General features: G+C 38.6%; 1 protein-coding gene across 5 annotated transcripts in view; it reads left to right on the top strand.

The window, feature by feature from the left end:
- The first annotated feature begins 853 nt into the window (after nucleotides 1-853).
- Nucleotides 854-22,888, top strand: part of smg7.S (SMG7 nonsense mediated mRNA decay factor S homeolog) — a 41,963-nt gene continuing 19,928 nt past the window's right edge. For 3 of the 5 annotated variants that reach the window (XM_018260969.2, XM_018260966.2, XM_018260965.2), the window contains exons 1-6: nucleotides 854-1,060; nucleotides 15,017-15,048; nucleotides 15,518-15,635; nucleotides 17,132-17,264; nucleotides 17,360-17,531; nucleotides 21,998-22,069. In XM_018260969.2, coding sequence (XP_018116458.1) covers nucleotides 1,032-1,060; nucleotides 15,017-15,048; nucleotides 15,518-15,635; nucleotides 17,132-17,264; nucleotides 17,360-17,531; nucleotides 21,998-22,069 — 556 coding nt within the window. In that variant the 5' untranslated portion in view covers nucleotides 854-1,031. The remainder of the gene's footprint in view (nucleotides 1,061-15,016; nucleotides 15,049-15,517; nucleotides 15,636-17,131; nucleotides 17,265-17,359; nucleotides 17,532-21,997; nucleotides 22,070-22,888) is intronic. The other 2 variants (XM_018260968.2, XM_018260967.2) reach the window with 1 other exon arrangement.

Raw genomic sequence — 22,888 nt, 5'->3', positions numbered from 1 at the left:
TTACCATGTTCATTTTACAAAATTTGGAAGGTTATGAAAGTTTGAAAATAATTCTCCTTATCTAAACGTTTTTTTTTGTCTCAAAATTGTTACAAAGTCACAAGTCTTATTTGCACCTGTTAGCTGTTATGTGCTCTCTGCTAAAAGCCAATTAAGTTAGAAACTTGTTTCTTTTTCTGGCTGTTCAGTGCAGAGAAAAGAGGGACTTTCCAGTACAAATGAGGTACTGCAGGGTGAGCTGTCAAAAGAGGGACTGTCCCTCCGAAAAAGGGACAGTTGGGAGGTATGTAGTCATATCATGAGCATGGAAGCTGTAGTTTGTACCCCAGCAAAATCTGCAGGAGTTGAAAAACAAAACCTACACTTTTAACACCAAATATATGAACTATGTAGGTTTCTTCAACTTCCTCGTCATAAAATTATCAGCAAAATTCTAGAATGGAATAGAATTTGGCGGGAAAATATAGAACAATCAAAATACATCAGGGGAGCCGTAATGTAAATGTTATGCTGCCCCACAATCGGATGAGACAAAGCATGGCCTTATAAACACGTTCTCTTAAATATCAAGAAGGGCGAGCTAATCGCTGACGCATTAGCTAGGACGAGGGCCACAATGCTTGGTCGTCAAGGCAACAGCTCAGCGGTAGGAAACCTGTTACCATGGCACCCAAAATCTTTTATTCTGCATTCATAACCTCCTACCCTGTAATGTCGTCACTACCTACGTTAACCGCGCCGCGCTTGCGTATTATCACTCAGGGGGCGGGGTTCTAAAGGGTGCTGAGAAGCTGGAGCCGGAGGATATAGTAGGCGCACCAACCGGAAACGCTATTGAAATAGTTGATTCCGGAGGGGAAGGTGATTAGTGGGACTCTCCGGGGGGTTGGTTGTCAGGGGGTTTGGGGGGGTTACTACAGGCCCGGTGCCCCGAGCTGTTAGGTGGTGGGGGCACCGGTGAGAATGGCTGTTCCACGACCGCTTCAGCACTGAGACGTGTGGATAGACCGACCGAGAACGCCCGGAGGAGGATGAGCCTGCTGTGTGCGCAGTATCTCAGGTGAGCGACAGTCGCCCACGGAAGGCACAACCTGGTGACATCGTCCGGTATACATATTGGTGACAGGCACGGATAGTGGCAAGTGGGGCATATGGGAAGTTATCGTGGGAGCTCATAGTGTGCGCCTGTTCCGATACATGTGGTCATATAGTCAGCATGTCCGACCTGCGGCCCTCCAGCTGTTGGTGAACAATAAACGAGAGCATTTCTTGAAGAATAGAACTAAAAAGTCTATCATGTGTTAAAGTCTATGTCAAGGACCAACCTGCAGCTGATTTTGAGTATTTTATGTTTATAATATCCATACGTACTGAATAGCTTTCCCTTTGCCCAGGCTGCTTTTAGCCATACGAGATTTATATTGCTGCTATGTCCTTTGCTCTTCTCCTGACTTGCATTCTGTTACCTTCCCCGTTACATGTGTATAATGAGAAATTATTTGGTGGTGTTGTTGTTCTTCCTAAAGGAAAGCAGTCATGTGCTTTTTTTAACCCCAATGGAATGGGGCTTGTTGGTAAACATTTGCTACTTCCATGTCATATTTGTCAGGAAATAGAAACTGAATGCATGTATCAAGAAAGAGATAGTAAAAGTATTAAGAGCGACTGTAACACTAGGCTAGCCACTGGATTCATTGTTAATAAATGGCAAGATACCCTGCCAACTATCCTGAGAACAACTGCACCACAGTAAAATGTGGAGATCTGCTGCAAATGAGCTGCTGTGAGCATCACTTCAATGTAATAATTTGTTACCCCTTAACCTTACTTATAAAGTTCCCTGCTGCAAATCTGTGTTTGTGTGTGTACGGACGCGCAGAAGAAGCGAAAGCTGTGCAGCACAAAACCACTGACAATAGTGGGTAGCTGTAATTGCTTATAGCAGCAGTGAACCCCAACCAATAGCATAGTAGTCCAGGTTCAACCAACTTTCCTTACTAACTACTTTTTTTACAGGTATAGGAATGTTTTGGGTGCATTATTCCCGAATGATTGCACCTCTGCAGGGTCAATAAATATCTCTGCATTTTATCTGCACTTCAAGTGTATTTTGAAGTGATACATTAAGATCAGAGGTAAGGAGTACGCACTTCTCTCTTATTACAGCTTTATCCAGAAAGCTCCAAATTACGGAAAGGCCATCTCCCATAAACTTCATTTTATACAAATAATCCATTTTTTTTAAATGATTTCCTTTCCCTCTTTAATAGTAAAATAGTACCTTGTACTTGATCCAAACTAAGCTATGATTAAGCATTATTGGAAGTAAAATCAGCATATTGGGTTTATTTAATGTTTAAATGATTTTCTAGTAGACTTAAGGTCTGAAGATCCAAATTACAGAAAGATCTGTTCTCTGTAAAAGCCCAGGTCTGGAGCATTATGTGCTTGCACCATCCTGAGCCCTTGATGTTTCCAAAAGCTGGCTAATAAGAGGGGGCAGGAATGCATACACAGAGGCATGTTAATGCTGCCCTCTTGGGAAGCATAAATCGGCATTGCCATGTGTAACAGGCATCTCGGTGAGCCAGTTCGTATTGATGAGTGAATAGATGAATCTCATGCTGCTAAAGGTGAATAGTTATTACCATGTGAATAGAAGAATAGCTTTTATCACAGGGGAATTATAACACATGTTGTTCTCTAATAAAAATTTTTAAGTGATTGCTTCAGATTTGATGCACTTGTAGCAGTTTCATTTAATACATTAAATGCCACAGAATAGATTAATATAGTGTTGGTGTACATCCTTTGGAACAACTGGTACATTGTCATGCATTTGATATGCATCTGCTTTTGGCTCAGAATGTATGTAAACATATAGATTTAATCCATCAACAAATTTACTAGTTTGTAATTTGAGTCTTAAACCTAGGTATGTGAGGTATGACCTCACAAAATTCTTTACCCCCAAATGAAGGAATAAGTATGGTAATTCAAGGAGGTCAGTTTTTCTTTATATGTGCAGCTTGGAGGGGCTTTAAAATGCTTAACTCTAGCTAACTTATTGGATAATACTTGTTGATGTCTCCACAGAGATCTTTACCTTTAAAGAGCTGCCCAGTATGGCCACATTGACAGTTATGAGCTGATCTTATGTAACCAATTGCTTGACTATATGCTAAATGCCTTGTCAGTCCATAGCTCTCAAGATATATAGGCTTCCCTGTATGTTTGAAGCAGGAATGGCTGGGACACAACAGAGGATTGTAGCAATAATTTCTTGTAGGTTTAAATAAGTAATTTTGATTTGTGAGTGTAGGAATAAGTTGGTTATTAAAATAAGGACCTGTTCTACTTCACATTCCTGCTGAAAAATGAAAAAACTGCTTCATATAAGCACAGAAAAAATGGCAGCTCTATATATGCTGTCTGATACAGGGCTGACACAATGTAAGTGGCTGCACTTACAAAGTGTGAGGAAGGACAGATAAGGGCATCTGTATTGGAGTTCATGACTACAGTACAGTTGTAAAATAATATAATTGTTCTGTCTGAATCCCCTGATATATTTTTTTTGTGCAGGACTGGCAGTCATACAAGTGAACAGTTATTTCTAATATTATACCAGGCAGATTGTTCTCCAGGGCAACACCTGAATTTTTTATCTTTCATAGACTTTTGTCAATCCTAGTGTAGACCGTTTAGGCCCAAACATGCACAGTTTATTTAATAGTCTATGGGACCCAGCATATGTTTTTCCACACGTTTCTGCATGGCATGAAATTAGATGTGGGGGTAAGGACTGCAAAGTGTAAAAATTATACATATAGTTCCATATTCAGAATATTTTGCATGGATAGGAAGACTCATGAAGAATATTCCCATACATAGATCTTTGTCTTTTAACTTTGTCTGCTCTAGCCAATCACCTTGCAATCACAGTCCTCCGTAGAGCAGAAATTACAAAGTGTAACCCCATGCATAGGATGTTTAAGTGCTAACACAAGCAACCTTAAAATTCATAGAATAAGAGTGATAGGAAATAATGTTGTATGCTATTTCTTAATGCTTATGAAAAATTTGTGTGCATCTGTTTAATGTGCAGTAGTACAGTACATATGTTTTCCAAGATATAGAATAGATATAATTAGTGGTGCTTCGTTGTTCGTGAAATCAAAAGTCACGTCATTTTACGGGCTCAGATTTGGTTCGGCTTTGGATTTAGATTCAGCCATATCCTGCTGAAAAAAAGATTGATACTTTGCATCCATAATATAGGTAATCATATAATGTGTATACAATATATGGGTAAAATGTATCTGGGCGCCCCTCCTTATTCTTGGAATAGGCTATTTTGGCTGCACTTTTTTTTTTTTTTTTACTCTGCCCCAGACAACTTCGTTTCCCAGATTTCCCGTACCCGTCTAGTACGGGAACTGAAGACGCTGCTCGGATGAGTAGTGACATGTCTTCAAGGATTAATCAGCAAGTCCAGCTCTAGATTTACTTATACTAGATATACCATAACCTGGATTAATGAAACCTTCATAGACATATTTAGGTGAAGAAATTGTGAAGTAGAATTATCTAAGAGGAACATCGGTTGAGCTACAAACTGTTTGGCCTCGCAAACGAATAGAATGAGACTGCAGCGTGTCAGTGTGTAAAAGGTGAGCAGTTGTGCAGAAGCCTAACAACATCATGCACAATGCCAAGCACCTGCTGAAGGTGTGTAAAGAATGGCACCACTGCGATCTGGGACAGTTGAAATCGTGATATTTGTAGTTTGCCGAGACAGGACTGTTAGAATATGAGTGACCTTTGCTGAGATCTGATCTGACCCAATTTAACATGCTAGATGAACTGGAATGTCAACTGTAAGCCAGGCCTAAAGGCCTATTCTCACAACATTGAGATGAACCTCTCTAATGCTATTGTGGCTAAATGGAAGCAAATTCCCCCAGTATTGTTTCAGCAGCTAATGGGAAAACTTTTCCAGAAGAGTAGAGATTGTTCTAGCAGGGAGGATAAACTTTCTATTAACACCCTTGTTTCAATGACAAGAAGCAAGATGTAGATAGACGTGGAAGGAGGCAAGTTTTACCATTGCACTTATTTTTATTTATTTATTTTTTTATTTGGTTTTAACAATTTTTGTCCATTAGGCATCTTAGACCAACAAAAAAGAAAGAAAAATCAAATTTATAAAATCAGAACCAAAGCATTTAGAAATAATGGCATATAGTAAAGATAGTTATAGCGTTCGTTAGGATGTAACCTTTCCAGGGTAAAACATTGATTATGTGGAGTATGCGTCCATTCCTTTTTTTATTTTTTAATCTTTTAAGTTATCTGCAGTTTACCTGAAAACTTTTGTTCTGGAGGGGATTATTGTCTCCTAAGGGGCAAGGTGTCCCCGTTATACCATATATTATCAAAACATTAAACTGTGGAGTCAGATATTCTATCCTTCTGACGTATTGAATCCTGTCTATTAGTTCCTGTTCTGTAGAAATATTCTGGGATTTTTCCTGATTTCCGTCAGGAGAACATTACACAACCAGAAGGTTGCACTTATTGCACTTATTTTGAGGAACATGTGGTAATGTTTTTATGTGTGTTTATGCAGTATCCATTGTTCTTTTTAGAATAGGCTAAATGTGGTGACTGCTCCAGGGGTAGGCCAAGCATATCGCAAAATCTGAGATTAGAACTCAACACAGAAAAACTCACCCATGTTCTATTCATTCCTATGGGATTTTTATAACCATTTTCATCACTGGAGATCACCATTTGATAAATATGCTTTTAAAAAACCCATAGGAATACAAATTGTGTGGGGTTTTCTGATGTGAGTTCTGAAATCACACGTTGATAAATCTGCCCCTAAATATTCATCTGTACATATGTATATTGTGAATTTATAATTTATGATATACATACATTTGGTAAATACAGTGGTGTGGAAAACTATTTGCCCCTTCCTGATTTCTTATTCTTTTGCATGTTTGTCACACTTAAATGTTTCTGCTCATCAAAAACCGTTAACTATTAGTCAAAGATAACATAATTGAACACAAAATGCAGTTTTTAAATGAAGGTTTACGTTATTAAGGGAGAAAAAAACTCCAAATCTACATGGGCCTGTGTGAAAAAGTGATTGCCCCCCTTGTTAAAAAATAACTTAACTGTGGTTTATCACACCTGAGTTCAATTTCAAAGGTTATAAAGCCATTTCTAAAGCTTTGGGACTCCAGCGAATCACAGTGAGAGCCATTATCCACAAATGGCAAAAACATGGAACAGTGGTGAACCTTCCCAGGAGTGGCCGGCCGACCAAAATTACCCCAAGAGCGCAGAGACAACTCATCCGAGAGGCCACAGAAGACCCCAGGACAACATCTAAAGAACTGCAGGCCTCACTTGCCTCAATTAAGGTCAGTGTTCACGACTCCACCATAAGAAAGAGACTGGGCAAAAACGGCCTGCATGGCAGATTTCCAAGGCGCAAACCACTTTTAAGCAAAAAGAACATTAAGGCTCGTCTCAATTTTGCTAAAAAACATCTCAATGATTGCCAAGACTTTTGGGAAAATACCTTGTGGACCGACGAGACAAACGTTTAACTTTTTGGAAGGTGCGCGTCCCGTTACATCTGGCGTAAAAGTAACACAGCATTTCAGAAAAAGAACATCATACCAACAGTAAAATATGGTGGTGGTAGTGTGATGGTCTGGGGTTGTTTTGCTGCTTCAGGACCTGGAAGACTTGCTGTGATAGATGGAACCATGAATTCTACTGTCTACCAAAAAATCCTGAAGGAGAATGTCCGGCCATCTGTTCGTCAACTCAAGCTGAATGATCTTGGGTGCTGCAGCAGGACAATGACCCAAAACACACCAGCAAATCCACCTCTGAATGGCTGAAGAAAAACAAAATGAAGACTTTGGAGTGGCCTAGTCCTGACCTGAATCCTATTGAGATGTTGTGGCATGACCTTAAAAAGGCGGTTCATGCTAGAAAACCCTCAAATAAAGCTGAATTACAACAATTCTGCAAAGATGAGTGGGCCAAAATTCCTCCAGAGCGCTGTAAAAGACTCGTTGCAAGTTATCGCAAACGCTTGATTGCAGTTATTGCTGCTAAGGGTGGCCCAACCAGTTATTAGGTTCAGGGGACAATTACTTTTTCACACAGGTTTGGATTTCTTTTCTCCCTAAATAATAAAAACCCTCATTTAAAAACTGCATTTTGTGTTTACTTGTGTTTACTTGTGTTATCTTTGACTAATAGTTAAATGTGTTTGATGATCAGAAACATTTGGGGGCCGATTCATCAATAGTCGAATATCGAGGGTTAATTAACCCTCGATATTCGACTGGGAACTAAAATCGTTCGACTTCGAATATCGAAGTCGAACGATTTTGCGCAAATCCTGCGATCGATCGATCGAAGGATTTTTCGTTCGATCGAACGATTAAATCCTTCGAATCGAACGATTCGAAGGATTTGAATCCAACGATCGAAGGAAAATCCTTCGAACAAAAAATCACAGGCAAGCCTATGGGGACCATCCCCATAGGCTAACATTGACTTCGGTAGGTTTTATCTACCGAAGTAGGTGGTCGAAGTATTTTTTAAAGAGACAGTACTTCGATTATCGAATGGTCGAATAGTCGAACGATTTTTACTTCGAATCGTTCGAATTCGAACGAATTTAACCAATTCCATGGTCGAAGTACCCAAAAAATACTTCGAAATTCGAAGTTTTTTACATTCGAATTCTTCACTCGAATTTTGTAAATCTGCCCCTTGGTGTGACAAACATGCAAAAGAATAAGAAATCAGGAAGGGGGCAAATAGTTTTTCACACCACTGTATTACCAAAGACTCTTTTGAATCCTAGTACAAAGTAAACTACTTGGGACATTTCATACTTTGTTTTTACATTTCTACAATGTACTTGTATTGACTCTCTCAGACCTCTTGTTTCTTTAGGAGTATTTGCAATTTTTGTTTTTGCATTTCACAGTGTTTTACAGAGATAAATGATTTGCATCTATCTTGGTCCCTGTCAAGCTTGCAATCTAATTTGCTCTTTTTATCAGGAGAAAATTAACATTGCTTTGTTTTTGTATGTTTTCCGCATCTTTGTGTTGGTTTCCTTCCACACTTTAAATACTTGTTTAAAGTTAAATATTACATTATTTATTAGTGCAGTACTTCAACCTTAGGGCTAAACTACATAAGATTTTTTTTTACATATTCTTTCATCAGCAATTAACAACTGATATTAAACTCCAGGCTGCATTGTACTACTATGTAGTTACTATGTGAGCTTGAAAAAGGGCCAAGTGAGGTCTGAAACGTTGCGGTAATGCCCTCTAAGTCTGCAATAAATGCATTTTTATTATAACAAGACATTGTGGTGCTGTTCATATCGAATCTCTGCTACTATGTAGTTACTGCAAACTACGACGGACACTGCTTTTGAGCTATATTTTGTTGAATATACATATGTAAATTCAGTTTTTCTAGCAGGAAAGGTCCCATGTTGTGGCATCCTAGTGCTGTCACATATACTTGCATGATTTGTGGGGGGTACTAAGTCTGCCTTGTAGTCTAATCCTAAGGCTAATGTCGCTCGTCATGCTTCTTCTGCCAGGGAAAAAATTCTGTTGCAGCCTGATCTGGCCCCATGTTTGTTGGCAGAGAAAACTGCCTATGTATTAGGCCTCACCAGATGAGAGCATATGGTTTTGAATGGCCATCTTTAAACGGTGCCCGAGATTCTGTCATGTTTTGATGTAATTTTTATTTCTAAAATTATTTCTAAATTACACTGTTTACACTGCAAATAATTTACTCTAAATTATAAAATTTCATTTCTGAACCAGCAAGTGTGTTTTTTTTTCTTTTTAGTAGTAATTTTGGTGTGTAGGCAGCCATGTCATGTGCTTTCAGAAAGAGCCAGCATTTTAGGATGGCATTACTGGCAGGCTGTTGTTTCTCCTACTCAATGTAACTGAATGTGTCACAGTGGGACCTGAATTTTACTATTGAGTGCTGTTCTTAGATCTACCAGGCAGCTTATCTTGTGTTAGCGAGCAGTTATCTGGTTACCTTCCCTTTGTTCTGTTGTTTAGGCTGTTGGTGGGGGGGCTTGATATCATTCCAACTTGCAGTACAGCAGTAAAGAGAGACTAAAGTTTATCAGAGCACATGACTGAGGGCAGCTGGGAAACTGAAACTGCCCCATGTCAGATTTCAAAATTAAATGTAAAAAAATCTGTTTTGCTCTTTTGAGAAACGGATTTCAGTTCAGAATTCTGCTGGAGCAGCACTATTAACCGTTGTCATGGGAATTTTTTTTTTCAAAACACAAGTATCTCTTTAAGGGTTATTTAAAGGAAAACTATACCCCCAAAGTGAATACTTAAGCAACTTTTAATATCCAATTAAGTGACATTAAAGAATCTTACTAAACTGGAATATATATTTAAGTAAATATGCTCTTTTATATTTCTTGCCTTGAACCACCATTTCGTGATGGATGTGCTGCCCCAGAGATCACCTGACCAGAAATACTACAACTCTAACTGTAACAGGAAGAAGTGTGGAAGCAAAATACAGAACTGTCTTTTAATTGGCTCATGTGACCTAACATGTATGGTTTGTGTGCACTGTGAATCATACTATCCCAGGGGGCGGCCCTTGTTTTTTAAAATGGCAAATTTCTAGTTATGATTAAGGAAATTCAGTTAACCGCACACCAACACCACCCTTCAAGTGTTAATCACCTGGTGCACAACGATAGAGGCTTCGGCCACCTCAAAATTCCATGGCACATACTACTAAAATAGTATATTATGAAAATGATTTATTTACATGAAGCAGGGTTTTACATATGAGCTGATTTATGCAATATCTTTTTATAAAGACCGTTTGGGGAGTATAGTTTTCCTTTAAGGTTACATGTATGCTGTCAGGGGGCACAATATTGAATTTTATATTGCATTATTTTATGTAGCCTGTGGTTTCTTATGGATAGCAGCTTTTGGGCCAGAATGCAAATAATGCAGCTATGTTGCTTAGAAGTGTTGCTACAGAAACTTTTGGCCTCTGCCTTTGCTGGGATACCTCAGTAACCTCAAGTTAATAATAAAACATATTCAACTACCTGTACTTGCACTGAGCTGCCAAAGGTTGGCACATTTTAATAGGGATGCACATAATATCCACTTTGTGTTGCAATAGTACAGGTACGGGACCTGTTATCCAGAATGCTCGGGACCTGGGGTTTTATGGATAACAGATCTTTCTGTAATTTGGATCTTCATACCTTAAGTCCACTAGAAAATCATGTAAACATTAAATAAACCCAATAGGCTGGGTTTGCTTCCAATAAGGATTAATTATATCTTAGTTTCGATCAAGTACAAGCTACTGTTTTATTATTACAAAGAAAAAGGAAATCATTTTAAAAAATGTGGAAAAAATGGAGTCTATGGGAGACGGCCATTCCGAAATTCTGAGCATTCTGGATAATGGGTTTCCGGATAACGGATCCTATACTTGTATTGTATTTCTCACTTTAGACAGTATAATGTGCTTATTTCCTATAGTGAGCACCTCTTAATTCTGAGTTTTGTACCATCTTTATAGTCTTCAGTATTTTGAAATCTTTTTTTTTTTTGTGATGCATGACATTACTACATTCATATTTTTAGTAAATAGTTTATAAATATTAGGTATGTAACAAATTTTTGGATTTGGTCAAACTCCAAATGCATTGGCAAAATACTGAGCTTAAGAGGAAATGAGAACCATATGCTTAGTTAAAAAATGTTTTACTTCCTTGTATGTGTAACAAAACGTCACACGATTTTAAAGATTCAGTCAAATCCAAATCCTGAAAAAGGCAGAATACCAAACCAAATCATTGATTTGGACATCCCGAATAAATATGCTTGCTATTTTGATCACATGAATTGCATATATGCCCAACTAATAGAACTTTAGTACTAGCAGCTATTTCATGAATGAAATCTATGTGTAAATTAGAGTTTATTATTTACAGTAGCTGAAGAAAAAGATCTGGTTTTTAGAAGGCAGATTATAGAGAACAGTGGGATAATATGTTGGTGTTTCCTTTACACATATCTACATTCCAATGGCACTATACAGCTGTATTTTGCACAGAAAATAATTATTAGTAACAATAAATGACCAGGGCCCTCTTTACCTGTTGTATGGGTTACTTTATGTTGTGTGTAGTCTGTGTGTTCCGTGTATTTATCCGAGAACAGATTTGTATTGAATAACAATCTACATTGATTTTTTTTTTTTTTAAAGCACTGAAACTTAAAGGGATACTGTCATGGGAAAATTTTTTTTTAAAAAATGAATCAGTTAATAGTGCTCAAACATGCAGTACAGCAGTAAAGAGTGACTGAAGTTTATCAGAGCACAAGTCACATGAATGGGGCAGCTCGGAAACTGACAATATGTCTAGACTCTAACCCATGTCGGATATCAAAATCTGTTTGCTCTTTTGAGAAACGGATTTCAATGCAGAAGTCTGCTGGAGCAGCTCTACTAACAGATTTGTATTGAATAACAATCTACATTGATTTTTTTTTTTTTTTAAAGCACTGAAACTTAAAGGGATACTGTCATGGGAAAAAATATTTTTTTCAAAATGAATCGGTTAATAGTGCTGCTCCAGCAGAATTCTGCACTGAAATCCATTTCTCAAAAGAGCAAACAGATTTTTTTTTTATATTCAATTTTGAAATCTGACATGGGGCTAGAGTTAAATTGTCAATTTCCCAGCTGCCCCTAATCATGTGACTTGTGCTCTGATAAACTTCAATCATTCTTTACTGCTGTACTGCAAGTTTAAGTGATATCACCCTCCTCTCTTTTCCCCCCCAGCAGCCAAACAAAAGAACAATGGGAAGGTAACTAGATAACAGCTCCCTAACACAAGATAACAGCTGCCTGGTAGATCTAAGAACAACACTCAATAGTAAAAACCGATGTCCCACTGAGACTCCTTCAGTTACATTGAGAAGGAAAAACAGCAGCCTGCCAGAAAGCATTTCTCTCCTAAAGTGCAGGCACAAGTCACATGACCAGGGGCAGCTGGGAAATTGACAAAATGTCTAGTCCCATGTCAGATTTCAAAATTGAATATAAAATATATTCCTTTAATAAGGGATAAATATATCCCTTTAATAAAGCAAAGTTTGAGGCATAACATATATATGTAACTGTACATTATGCTCTATTTTTAATACAATAGCTCTCTGGTTTGCCATTTCTATGATCTGGTTGCTATGGTCCAAATGACCCTAGCAACCTTGCATTGATTTGAATAAGAGACTGGAATATGAATAGAAGAGGGCCTGGCTAGAAAGTAATAAGTAGCAATAACTATACATTTGTAGCCTTACAAAGCATTTGTTTTTTAGATGCAGTCAGTGACCCCCATTTGAAAGCCGGAAAGAGTCAGAAGAAAGAGGCAAATCATTAAAAAAAAAAAACTACAAAAAAGTCCAATTAAAATAGTTGCTTAGTGTTGGCCATTCTATGCTATACTTAAAAGGGTTGTTCACCTTGCAAACACTTTTTTCAGTTGTTGTTAGGTTGTTCCCCAGAAATAAAGACTTTTTTTTCAATTACTTTCCTTTATTTATTTTTTACTGTTTTTCCAAAATCCAAGTTTAAAGTTTAGTGTTTCTGTCTCTGGTGTTTGAGTCTGGCAGCTCAGTAATTCAGTTGCAGACTCTAAACTGTTACAATTTTTTAACATTTAGTTGATACATTTCTCAGCAGCATCTCTGAAGTATTCGCAACTATTGTATCAATTCTAACAGCTGCCTTTAAAGGGCACCAATCATAATAATGATAACATAATAATAACTATTATTTCCTAAGTAAATATACTATGTGAAAGTTCAAGAAACCGATTTTTAAAACAGTTAGAATTGTTTGTATAATGTTAATAATCAGCTCACTATTCCTTCTGCAAGATCTTCCCTATCTCCACTGCAGTTCTAGCTGAGGCAGGCATCTTGGATTTCACTGGCTCCTCCCACCTATATCTTCCCAGCCAACTGTAGCTCTGAAATCTCGCACATGCTCAGTTGAAATTCCTTGTTGCCTATCAACCCTTCTAAGCTATTTTCAAATCAACCAAATCTCTGTTAGCTGATGTTCAGTAGTGCTGCCACCTGCTGGAAGTTAGTGTGTGCCCTTCATTTGCATAATAACATCATCTGCAGGGGACAAGATAGGGAAATCTCCTGATACTTCTAGTGGAGGAGTTTACTAAAGCTAAGCGTGCTCCTGTAATTTGAATATTATAGTCCCTGTTATTGTCTCACTATGGACTCCCTCAGTGAAAGAACCCATTTGACAAAGTAAGGGATTTTTTTAAAACCTGCAGTTTTTTTCAAAAAACTATATATGTAGTTTGATTAAACGTGTTTATGTTGTACTGGTCAGATTGTTAATATGTGTTTGATTTTGGCTGTGATAGGTGCCCTTTAATGAAACCCAGAGATTCTGCTCAGCAGGGACAAAAAAATGTATCAACTAAATGAATCGATTTAGGACAATTTACAGGATCGGCGACCCCCCCCCCCAGAGCGGCTTTAGAATGTGAAAAATTACACTTTACACTTCAATATTAGAAAAACGGTGACACATAGAAAATAGAAAGTAATTGGAAAAGTTCTTATTTCTGGTGATCTATCGGATAACAACTAGGTGTTTGAAGGGGAACAACCCCTTTAAGATGAATCCCCCTTTAAATAAATCATCTTTCTGTATGTTCAGTTGGAAAATCATTTAGGAAGAGATTTCGTTTTCTTTTAAGGGGTTATATACACTGAGTCCTCCACCAAAAGGCATTTTATTTTCTTTCATTATACAAAAGCTAAGTTTCCAATATTCACTAAAGGTAAAGGAATTTTTCAGTATAAAAATAAAAACTATAAAATATAGTAATGTAATGTATAAAGGCTGGAGTGACTGGATGTCTAACATAATAGCCAGAACCCTACTTCCTGCTTTGCAGCTCTCTTAGTTTCCACTGACTGGTTACCAGGCAGTAACCATTCAGAGACTTGAAGGGGGCCTCGTGTATTGTTGCTTTTGAATCTGAGCTGCATGCCGAGGATCAATTGCAAACTCACTGAACAGTTATGTCCCATGTGGCTCCCCTTCAAGTCGCTGACTAACTCAGAGTTAGAGAGCTGAAAAGCAGGAAGTTGGATTCTGGCTATTATGTTAGACATCCATTCACTCCAGCCTTTATACATTACATTTTTGACTAACTATATTAGAAACATTTTTTATTTTGCACAAACATATAACTATATATGTTTTGATCTACATCACTAGTAGAGCTGATGCCTGGGATTTCTGCTTGTCACTTTCTGTTGACCGCAAAGGGGATTGCAGTGCTTGTCTCTCCAACTTAAAGGAACAGTAACACCAAAAATTGAAAGTGTTTTAAAGGAATGACAATAAAGGATACGGTCATCCTACAATGGTAAAACAAGTGTGTTTGCTTCAGAAAGGCTACTATAGTTCATATAAACAAGCTGTTGTCTAACCATGGGGACAGCCATTAAAGCAGAGTTTATACCTGCTCTGTAACCTCTGCGCTTTCTTCCTTTATCAGCTTTGAATGGCTGACCCATGGCTACACAGCAGCTTGTTTATATAAACTATAGTAGAGTTTCTGAATCAAACACACCCGTTGTATCCGTGTACGTGATATTTTATGATAGGTATTACTTTAATACACTTTAATTTTTTGGTGTTACCGTTCCTTTAAGGTGGTGCTAGTTTTCCAGGGACAGGTTTAAACCCGGTGCTAGGTGTGTTGCTTTCGATTGCTGTATGCCAACACTCTGGTGTGATCAGTATGCATTGTATACAATATCTGTAAAATTATCTTTGTAGGTCATGTAACCTGCTGCTCTTTTGTTTATTACAGGCAGGCTGAAGTCCTGAAAACAGATATGACAGGTAAATATGCCTCTTTCTGTTTTGATTTTGTTAAATGTACCATTATATTTACATATCTGCCATTGATCTATGTTGCATTCTGCCTAGTCCAGCTATCTTTTAATCTATGCTTGATTGTGTGTTATCTGGAAAAAAAGGTTAGACTTTTGCATGCTGGCCATAGCCTTTTAACCATGTTGGAAGGCAATGCGTTTTTCCTACAGGGTTATATGTTATGGTAAAGGCAATTCTTTCAATGTGTGTGGCTCTGTGAGGGAGAATATATCATTTGCCTGTTACTTTGTATGTATTATTTCTATATCTCCTCTTAATAGGGTAGCTAACGTAATAGAGAGTGTGTACTGGCATAGAGGTTTTTTGTATGTTTCACAAGCAGGTTATGTGCCATTGGGCTGTTCCTACAGGTACAAGCATGCAGTAAGCATTGTATGACTTTAGTCTCAATATCTCATTGTGTTTTAATGTTCAGAATCCAAGCCCGGTACAGCCGAGGTGTGGACTTCCCGTCAGGCTCTACAAGATTTGTACCAGAAGATGCTGGTGACAGACCTTGAGTATGCACTGGACAAAAAGGTGGAACAGGATCTGTGAGTATGAAGCATACATTTGCTTAGTAACACCCAGCTTTAAAGGGGTTGTTCACCTTTCAGTTAACTTTTAGTATGTTATAGAATGGCTCATTTTAAGCAACGTTTCACTTGGATTTCATTTTTTCTCTTTTATATAGTTTTGAATTATTTGCCTTCTTTTGTTTCCTTCCAGCTATCAAATGAGGCAGTCACTGACCCCATCTAAAAATAAATGTTCTGTAAGGCTATGGATTCGTTGTGATTGCTACTTTTTATTACTCATCTTTCTATTCAGTCTCTCTCCTAAATGTATTCCAGTCTCATTCAAATCAATGCATGGTTGTTAGGGTAACTTGGACCCTAGCAACCAGATTGCTAAAATTGCAAAGAGAGAGGAGAGCCACTGGCTAAAAAGCTAAATAACTCAAAAACCACACATAATAAAAAATGAAAACCTATTGCATATCTGAATATCACTCTCTACATAATACTAAACGTTGATTTAAAGGTGAACAACCTTGTAAAAGGGACACATTTTTTTTCTCCCAAACTTATAACCTTGTCCAAATTTTTTTGTTTTGCCTCTCTCTTAGATTTTCTGTGGGACAGCCACACGAACATTTAGGCCTAACTCCCTGTTGAGTGCTGGTTGTCGATTTGCATCTGGTCTTCCTATGGAAAGATTTTTAATTAACACAGAAACTCTAGCCCTACTGCCAAAAATTGTGCATGATAAATTATGATAATCCCTAGGTATCTGGTCTGGGTTTACAGAGGTTTATAGCAGAATTCAACCTGTGGGGGAATAAAACCCCCCACCCCAGGTAGACCTCCCTCCCTCCACCTCCCCCCCGGGGAAATGCCACATACTTTGTACTTGCCTCTCGGTGCAGATTCTTCCAGAAGAGTTGCACGCATCTTCCGGCTCCTCTGTAAACTGACTGAGAGATTGGCACTTTCCGTGTAATTCTGCGCATGCACAGTTGTCGCAAACCGGCAAACTGCTCCAACTGCGAATGTGCAGAAATACTGATCTCTCAGTCAGCTTACAGAGGACGCGGAAGATGGATTTGTGCAACTCCGCTGGAAGAATCTGCGGCGAGGGGTAAGTATAGAGTATGGGGCATTTCCCCGGGGGGGGTAGTTAGCCTGGGGGGAGGAGGGTCTACCTGGGGTGGGGGGTACGGGTTTTTTTCCCCACAGGTTGAATTCTCCTTTAAGAAAAAGTTGTGTTTAAAGGACCTGTAAAATTATGAAGTAAAAGAAAGAGAACATTTGTTGTTGATGATTTCATTAACTTTTAAAATGATGAATTTAATAGAATGCTGGAAAATGTATTACAGTTTTGCCATGCATAATAATGTTGTTTGCCATATTGAAAACGTACTTTTTTGTTTGGTTGAAAATTGTTGGATGGTGGGGGGAAAAAATTAATTCGATAGGGACATGGCAAATTAATCCAGACTACACAAATAACATTTTATGAATGCCATTTTAAATTGTTCCACATGCAGCTGGAATCATGCCTTCAAAAATCAGATAACGACATTGCAAGGACAAGCCAAGAACCGAGCTAATCCAAATCGCAGTGAGGTACAGGCCAATTTGTCACTGTTCCTAGAGGCAGCTAGTGGCTTTTATACACAGGTGAGGCATTTGCTTTTTTTTTTTTTTTTTTTAATCTTAGTCCTGTTCTTGTTTTACTTTTTTAAGACTGTGCTCACTCATGATACTGTGTCTAGCTTTTGCAGGAGCTTTGCACTGTGTTTAATGTGGATCTGCCATGTCGTGTGAAGTCCTCCCAGCTGGGCATTTTAACCATTAAGCAGCTGCACTCTGGAACAGTTGTGAAGCCTCAGTCCAGTTCCTGCGCTTATATCTGTCAGCATTGCCTGGTTCATCTTGGAGACATTGGTAAGACAGGAACAATAAACTTCATATGTGCATAAATAAAAATTTTATTGATGCTTTGTGGAACAATATTTACATCCAAATGGAATATTAAGCTCCTATCTGCTAAGGTTATTAACAGTTCAGTAACACTTGGGGGGGGGGGTTTATATCAAAGTCCAAATTTATCTCAATATTTTCTGCTACAAACTCTGATCAAATCTGCTCGGGTTTTTTACTCTTAGTTATTATTACATTTTTCCGAAAATTTGCTTTTCATCTGATTTTCACAAATTTCAAGATTTTTTTTTTTTCTTCAGAATTTTCACCCGAAAACTTCAGGGTATTGCACGAAACCCAGCGCACATCAAAAAAATCATTGGGACTTCTCCCATTGACTTATATGCAACCTCGACAGGTCTGAGGTGCCGTATTTTCAGATTCAGACTTTTTTTTTTCAGGGTTTATTAAAATCTTGAAAAATTCATGATTTTTTTAAAACTTTGATTTTATAAAAAAAAATCACAAATTTATCGTGATTTTTGCATTCAGAGTATAGTAAATAACCCCCTTGATAGACATTAGGGTTTTTTTTATCAAATTCCAAATTTATCTCAGTATTTTATGCTACAAACTCCGATCAAATCCGCTCGGGTTTTTTACGCTTATTTATTATTACATTTTCCCAAAAATTTGCTGTTCAGGGAAAAAACATCTGATTTTCACAATTTTTTTCATCCAATTTTCACGAATTTCTCTATTTTGTTTGGAATTTTCACCCGAAAACTCTGAAAACTTTGGGGTATTTCACGAAACCCAGCTCCCATCGAAAAATCATTGGGACTTCTCCCATTGACTTATATGCAACCTAGACAGGTCTGAGGTGCTGGATTTTTAGATTCAGAAACCCTATCTCTGCAGATAGGGACCCCCTTACCAAGAGATCCCAAGTTGTGTCTCATCTGCATCGCTACTTCCCTGTGCTCTCCCCACCACTGGTAATGTATCTGCACAGAATGCTATTCCTGGCCAGGAAGTGGATAACTTATTGTTGGAAAAACCCCAACCCTCTGTCCTATGGCCTATGCTATAAATCTGCGAAAGACCTGTCAAAAATTTAAAAAGCTATGTACACTAAGAACGGAAATTGTCAGTCCTATATGGAAATATGGGAAAGTTGGAACGTATCACAAGTTCCAAATTCTAAATGTCTAATATCCTCCTAAGCTGGAAACTCCGGTGTATATGTACGGGTAAATTTTATGTCAAACTATAAGATGCAAACTTTTGAATGTGCTGTGATCCTCCCCTTGTCATGCATGATTGTTCAGAGAGCAAAAATAAGTCATTATCTTGAGCTCTTTTTTTTTTTTAAAAGGTTTTTATTTTCATTTTACAATAAACAAGAAAGAAAGGAAGGGAAGAAAGAGGGAAAGAAAGAAGGAGAGAGAATGCACAGTGTTTAGCATATTACATATAAAGAGGTAGCTGCTCTATAAACGAATGCTCATCTTGTTACAAATAGGTTAGAGACGGGCTAGCCGTAATACAAATGAGAGTGACCACAGAAGCAACACTAATCATCAACTAAGTGAGTATCAAGCCAGGGGGCCCACACCTTCTGAAATTTCGCAGGGGAGCCTCGAGATTCATAAGTTATTCTAATCGAGGGGAGCACTGAATTAACAAGGTTGATCCAACGATCCAGGGTAGGAAACTTGTCACCCATCCATGTCATCACAATCACTTTTTTAGCATAAAAGAGTAAAGTCCTGGCCAGAGATCTAGATTTATTCAGCGGGAGGAGGTCATCTATAAGACTCAATAAGCACACTTCCGGATTGCGTACATTCGGGAACTCTAGATTGTCCACCATATAGCCAATCACCCCTATCCAGTATTGATGGATCGGTGGACAATCCCATAGGAGATGCAAGAAGGAGGCGTCCGAAGCGTGACATTTAGGGCAGTTTGCATCAGGGCGAAGACCCATTTTCATTAATTTCACTGGAGTACTGTACAGTTGGTGTATCAGTTTGAACTGGATCGTTCTGTCTTTGATGGAGATCAGGTCACGATATAGCGAGTCAGTGGCATCCTCCCATTGGTCGTCAGTTAGAGTGGGGATGCAGTGGGCCCATTTGTGACGAGCCTGAAGGAACGGTGCAGGAGTAGAGCCTAGTAGTGAGTTATAAAGGCGTGATATAAGTTTAGAGGTTTGGGGAGCACGGAGAACCACTTCCATCGGGGGGGAGGCATAGGCCACACTAAGTGTGTTAAATTGTGCCTGAAAGGCATGTCTCAATTGTAGAAATCGGTAGAATTGGATCTCCTTCCCCCCCGTCTTGGCTTGCAGCTGTGTCAATGTGGGGAACGTTCCCTCTAGCAGCAGATCTCCTAGAACTTTTATCCCCATTTGGGGCCAGTAATGCATATCTTGAAGGTTTTTTAGGTGGGGAAGATGGGAGTTTCTCCAGAGAGCCAGATAGGGGGATATGACCGGGGATGGCAGGCCAGTGATTTGACAAGCTAGAGTCCAGGCTTTATGTGGAGTCGAGACAGTGGAGGGGTAAGATCGGTAGTCCCCAAGCTTCCTAAACGGCAGGTGTCTGAGAGCTTCCCACGACCCCACACGGAGGGCTAGTAGAACATTGCCAGTGTCAGTATCATCCGAGTGCAGCCAGCCGTGGATATATTGGAGTTGACTAGCGAGAAAGTAGAGATGCAGGTGGGGGAGCGCCAGGCCGCCCTTGGATATTGGAGCCGAGAGCAGTTTCCAGGAGAAACGGGGTATTTTGTTCGCCCACAGGAAGGGAATGAGAATTGAATTTATTTTTTGAAAGATTGTTTTGGGGAGCCAAATCGGGGAATTGTGAAGTTTGTAGAGGAATTTGGGCAGGTATATCATCTTGAATAGGTTGACTTTCCCCCACAGAGTTAGGGGCAGGTTGGCCCAAATGCCCGTAGTAGTTTTGAATTGGTTAATAACCGGGGTAACATTATCCTCTATATAGGCCAGGGGGTCAGACTTCAGAAGGATCCCAAGGTATTTGAATTCCTTCACCCAGCGGAGGCCATAGGTATCTTGAGCTCTTTTTAATTAGATTCTGCACTGCTCAGTGGTGCCTAGGACTAGTGAGTGGAATTTATTATTTACAATAAATATAAAGATAGGGAAAACTTTATTTAGCTTGTTTCACCACAGAATTGTAATCGATTAAATATGGAATTATTTTAAAGCAATTCTGTCATGGGAAAAAAAGTTGTTGTGTTTTTTTCTATTACATGCATCAGTTAACAGTGCTGCTCCAGCAGAATTCTGCACTGAAATCCAGTTTTTCAAAAGAGCAAACAGATTTTAGATTTTCTGATATGGGGCTAGACATTTTCTCAGTTTCCCAGGTTCCATCAGCCATGTTATTTGTGCTCTGATAAACTTGAGTCACTTTACTGCTGCACTGCAAGTTTGAGTGATCTCAACACCCTCTCTTTTCCCCAGCAGCCTTTTAACAGAACAGTAGGAAGGTAACAAAATAACAGCTGCCTGGTAGATGTGAGACTAGCATTCCATAGTGAAATTTCAAGTCCCACTGCAACTCCTCCAGTTACATTGATTGGAGAAAAAATAGCTTGTCTGAAACCAGTTCATCGTCCATCTAAAGCAAATGCTGTATACGGCTACAAATGTATTGTTATTGCTACTTTATATTACTCATCTATTATGGCCTTTTTATATTCCTCTTTATTCCTATTAATGCATTTTGCTGGGGTAATTTTGACCCTAGCAAACCAAAATGCTGACATTGCAAACTGGAGAAGCGCTGAATAAAAAAACTCAAAAACCACACATCACTCTCTGCATTATACTAAAATTTCATTTATAGGCAAACAACCATCATTTCCAGTGCACAAAAAAGAAATCGGTTTGTGTTTTGCATTTTCTGCCCATTTAACCTCATCACAGCCTAAGGATTTGTTGCACTGCATCATTGATACCCAAGGCCTTTTACTTGATTGTTACGTTATTCAGGAGTTTTCTGTTTTTGATCACCTAAAGATATTGCTTTGTATTTTCTCCACACAGGAATGTGCTAAAATCTCCGAGCAGAACTTTCACAGAAATGTTTTTAAAATACTTTTTAATTTTCTGGAAAGAGTTTTAAGTTGCTCAAAAAAAACATTAAATCATCTGCAATCATGTCTATCCCTGATTTGGTTAGTGGTAATGGAGTAATAATTCTGATGCATCCAAAATCGATTTGGCACTGGTTTGTATGGTGAAATTGTATTGCAGTTGATCAAGGGATAATGGTAGCACTCGCTCACACTCTACAAGGCAAAAGAACACCTGGAACTTGTACAGATCGGAGTTGTTTGCTGTTTTGTAATCTAGCATAGAGTCAGGATCAAAAAACATTAACCTTATAAACTGATACATCAAACAGGGTGACACATCAAATTGTCTAAATATATTTCTTTTTTCAATGTAGCTCGCTATAGGAACCAGACAAGCCAGGCTGAATCCTATTACAGACATGCTGCTCAACTTGTCCCTTCCAATGGTGAGTGTGTGGTTATTTCTTTTATTCTGGTCGGTGTTGAAACATTTTTTTTTTCTCCCTTCTTTTCTATGTCTAATACTAGCCACAATACCTTAAACAAATTCAGTGTTTGCCATAGATCCTGAGATTAATTTAAAGGGATACTGTCATGGGAAAAAAAAATTCAAAATGAATCAGTTAATAGTGCTGCTCCAGCAGAATTCGGCACTGAAATCCATTTCTCAAAAGAGCTAACAGATTTTTTTATATTCAATTTTGAAATCTGACATGGGGCTAGACATATTGTCAATTTCCCAGCTGCCCCAAGTCATGTGACTTGTGCTCTGATAAACTTCAATCACTCTTTACTGCTGTACTGCAAGTTAGAGTGATATCACCCCTCCCTCCCCCCCTCCCCGGCAGCCAAACAAAAGAACAATGGGAAGGTAACCAGATAACAGCTCCCTAACACAAGATAACAGCTGCCTGGTAGAGCAGCGCTCAATAGTAAAAACCCATGTCCCACTGAGACACATTCAGTTACATTGAGAAGGAAAGAAGCAGCCTGCCAGAAAGCATTTCTCTCCTAAAGTGCAGGCACAAGTCACATGACTGGGGGCAGCTGGGAAATTGACAAAATGTCTAGCCCCATGTCAGATTTCAAAATTGCTCTTTTGAGAAATGGTTTTCAGCGCACAAGTCTGCTGGAGCAGCACTATTAACTGATGCGTTTTGAAAAAAACATGTTTCCGATGACAGGATCCCTTTAAGGTTTACCTAGCAACTATTTTTATATTTTTTTTAATTTATATTTATAAATTAGGTGTTTAAAGTAGCATG

The sequence above is a fragment of the Xenopus laevis genome, chromosome 4S (genome assembly GCF_017654675.1).
Source record: "Xenopus laevis strain J_2021 chromosome 4S, Xenopus_laevis_v10.1, whole genome shotgun sequence".
Taxonomy (NCBI): domain Eukaryota; kingdom Metazoa; phylum Chordata; class Amphibia; order Anura; family Pipidae; genus Xenopus; species Xenopus laevis.
The sequence above is the reverse complement of the archived record's forward strand: the minus strand, read 5'-3'. Positions and strand labels throughout refer to the sequence as shown.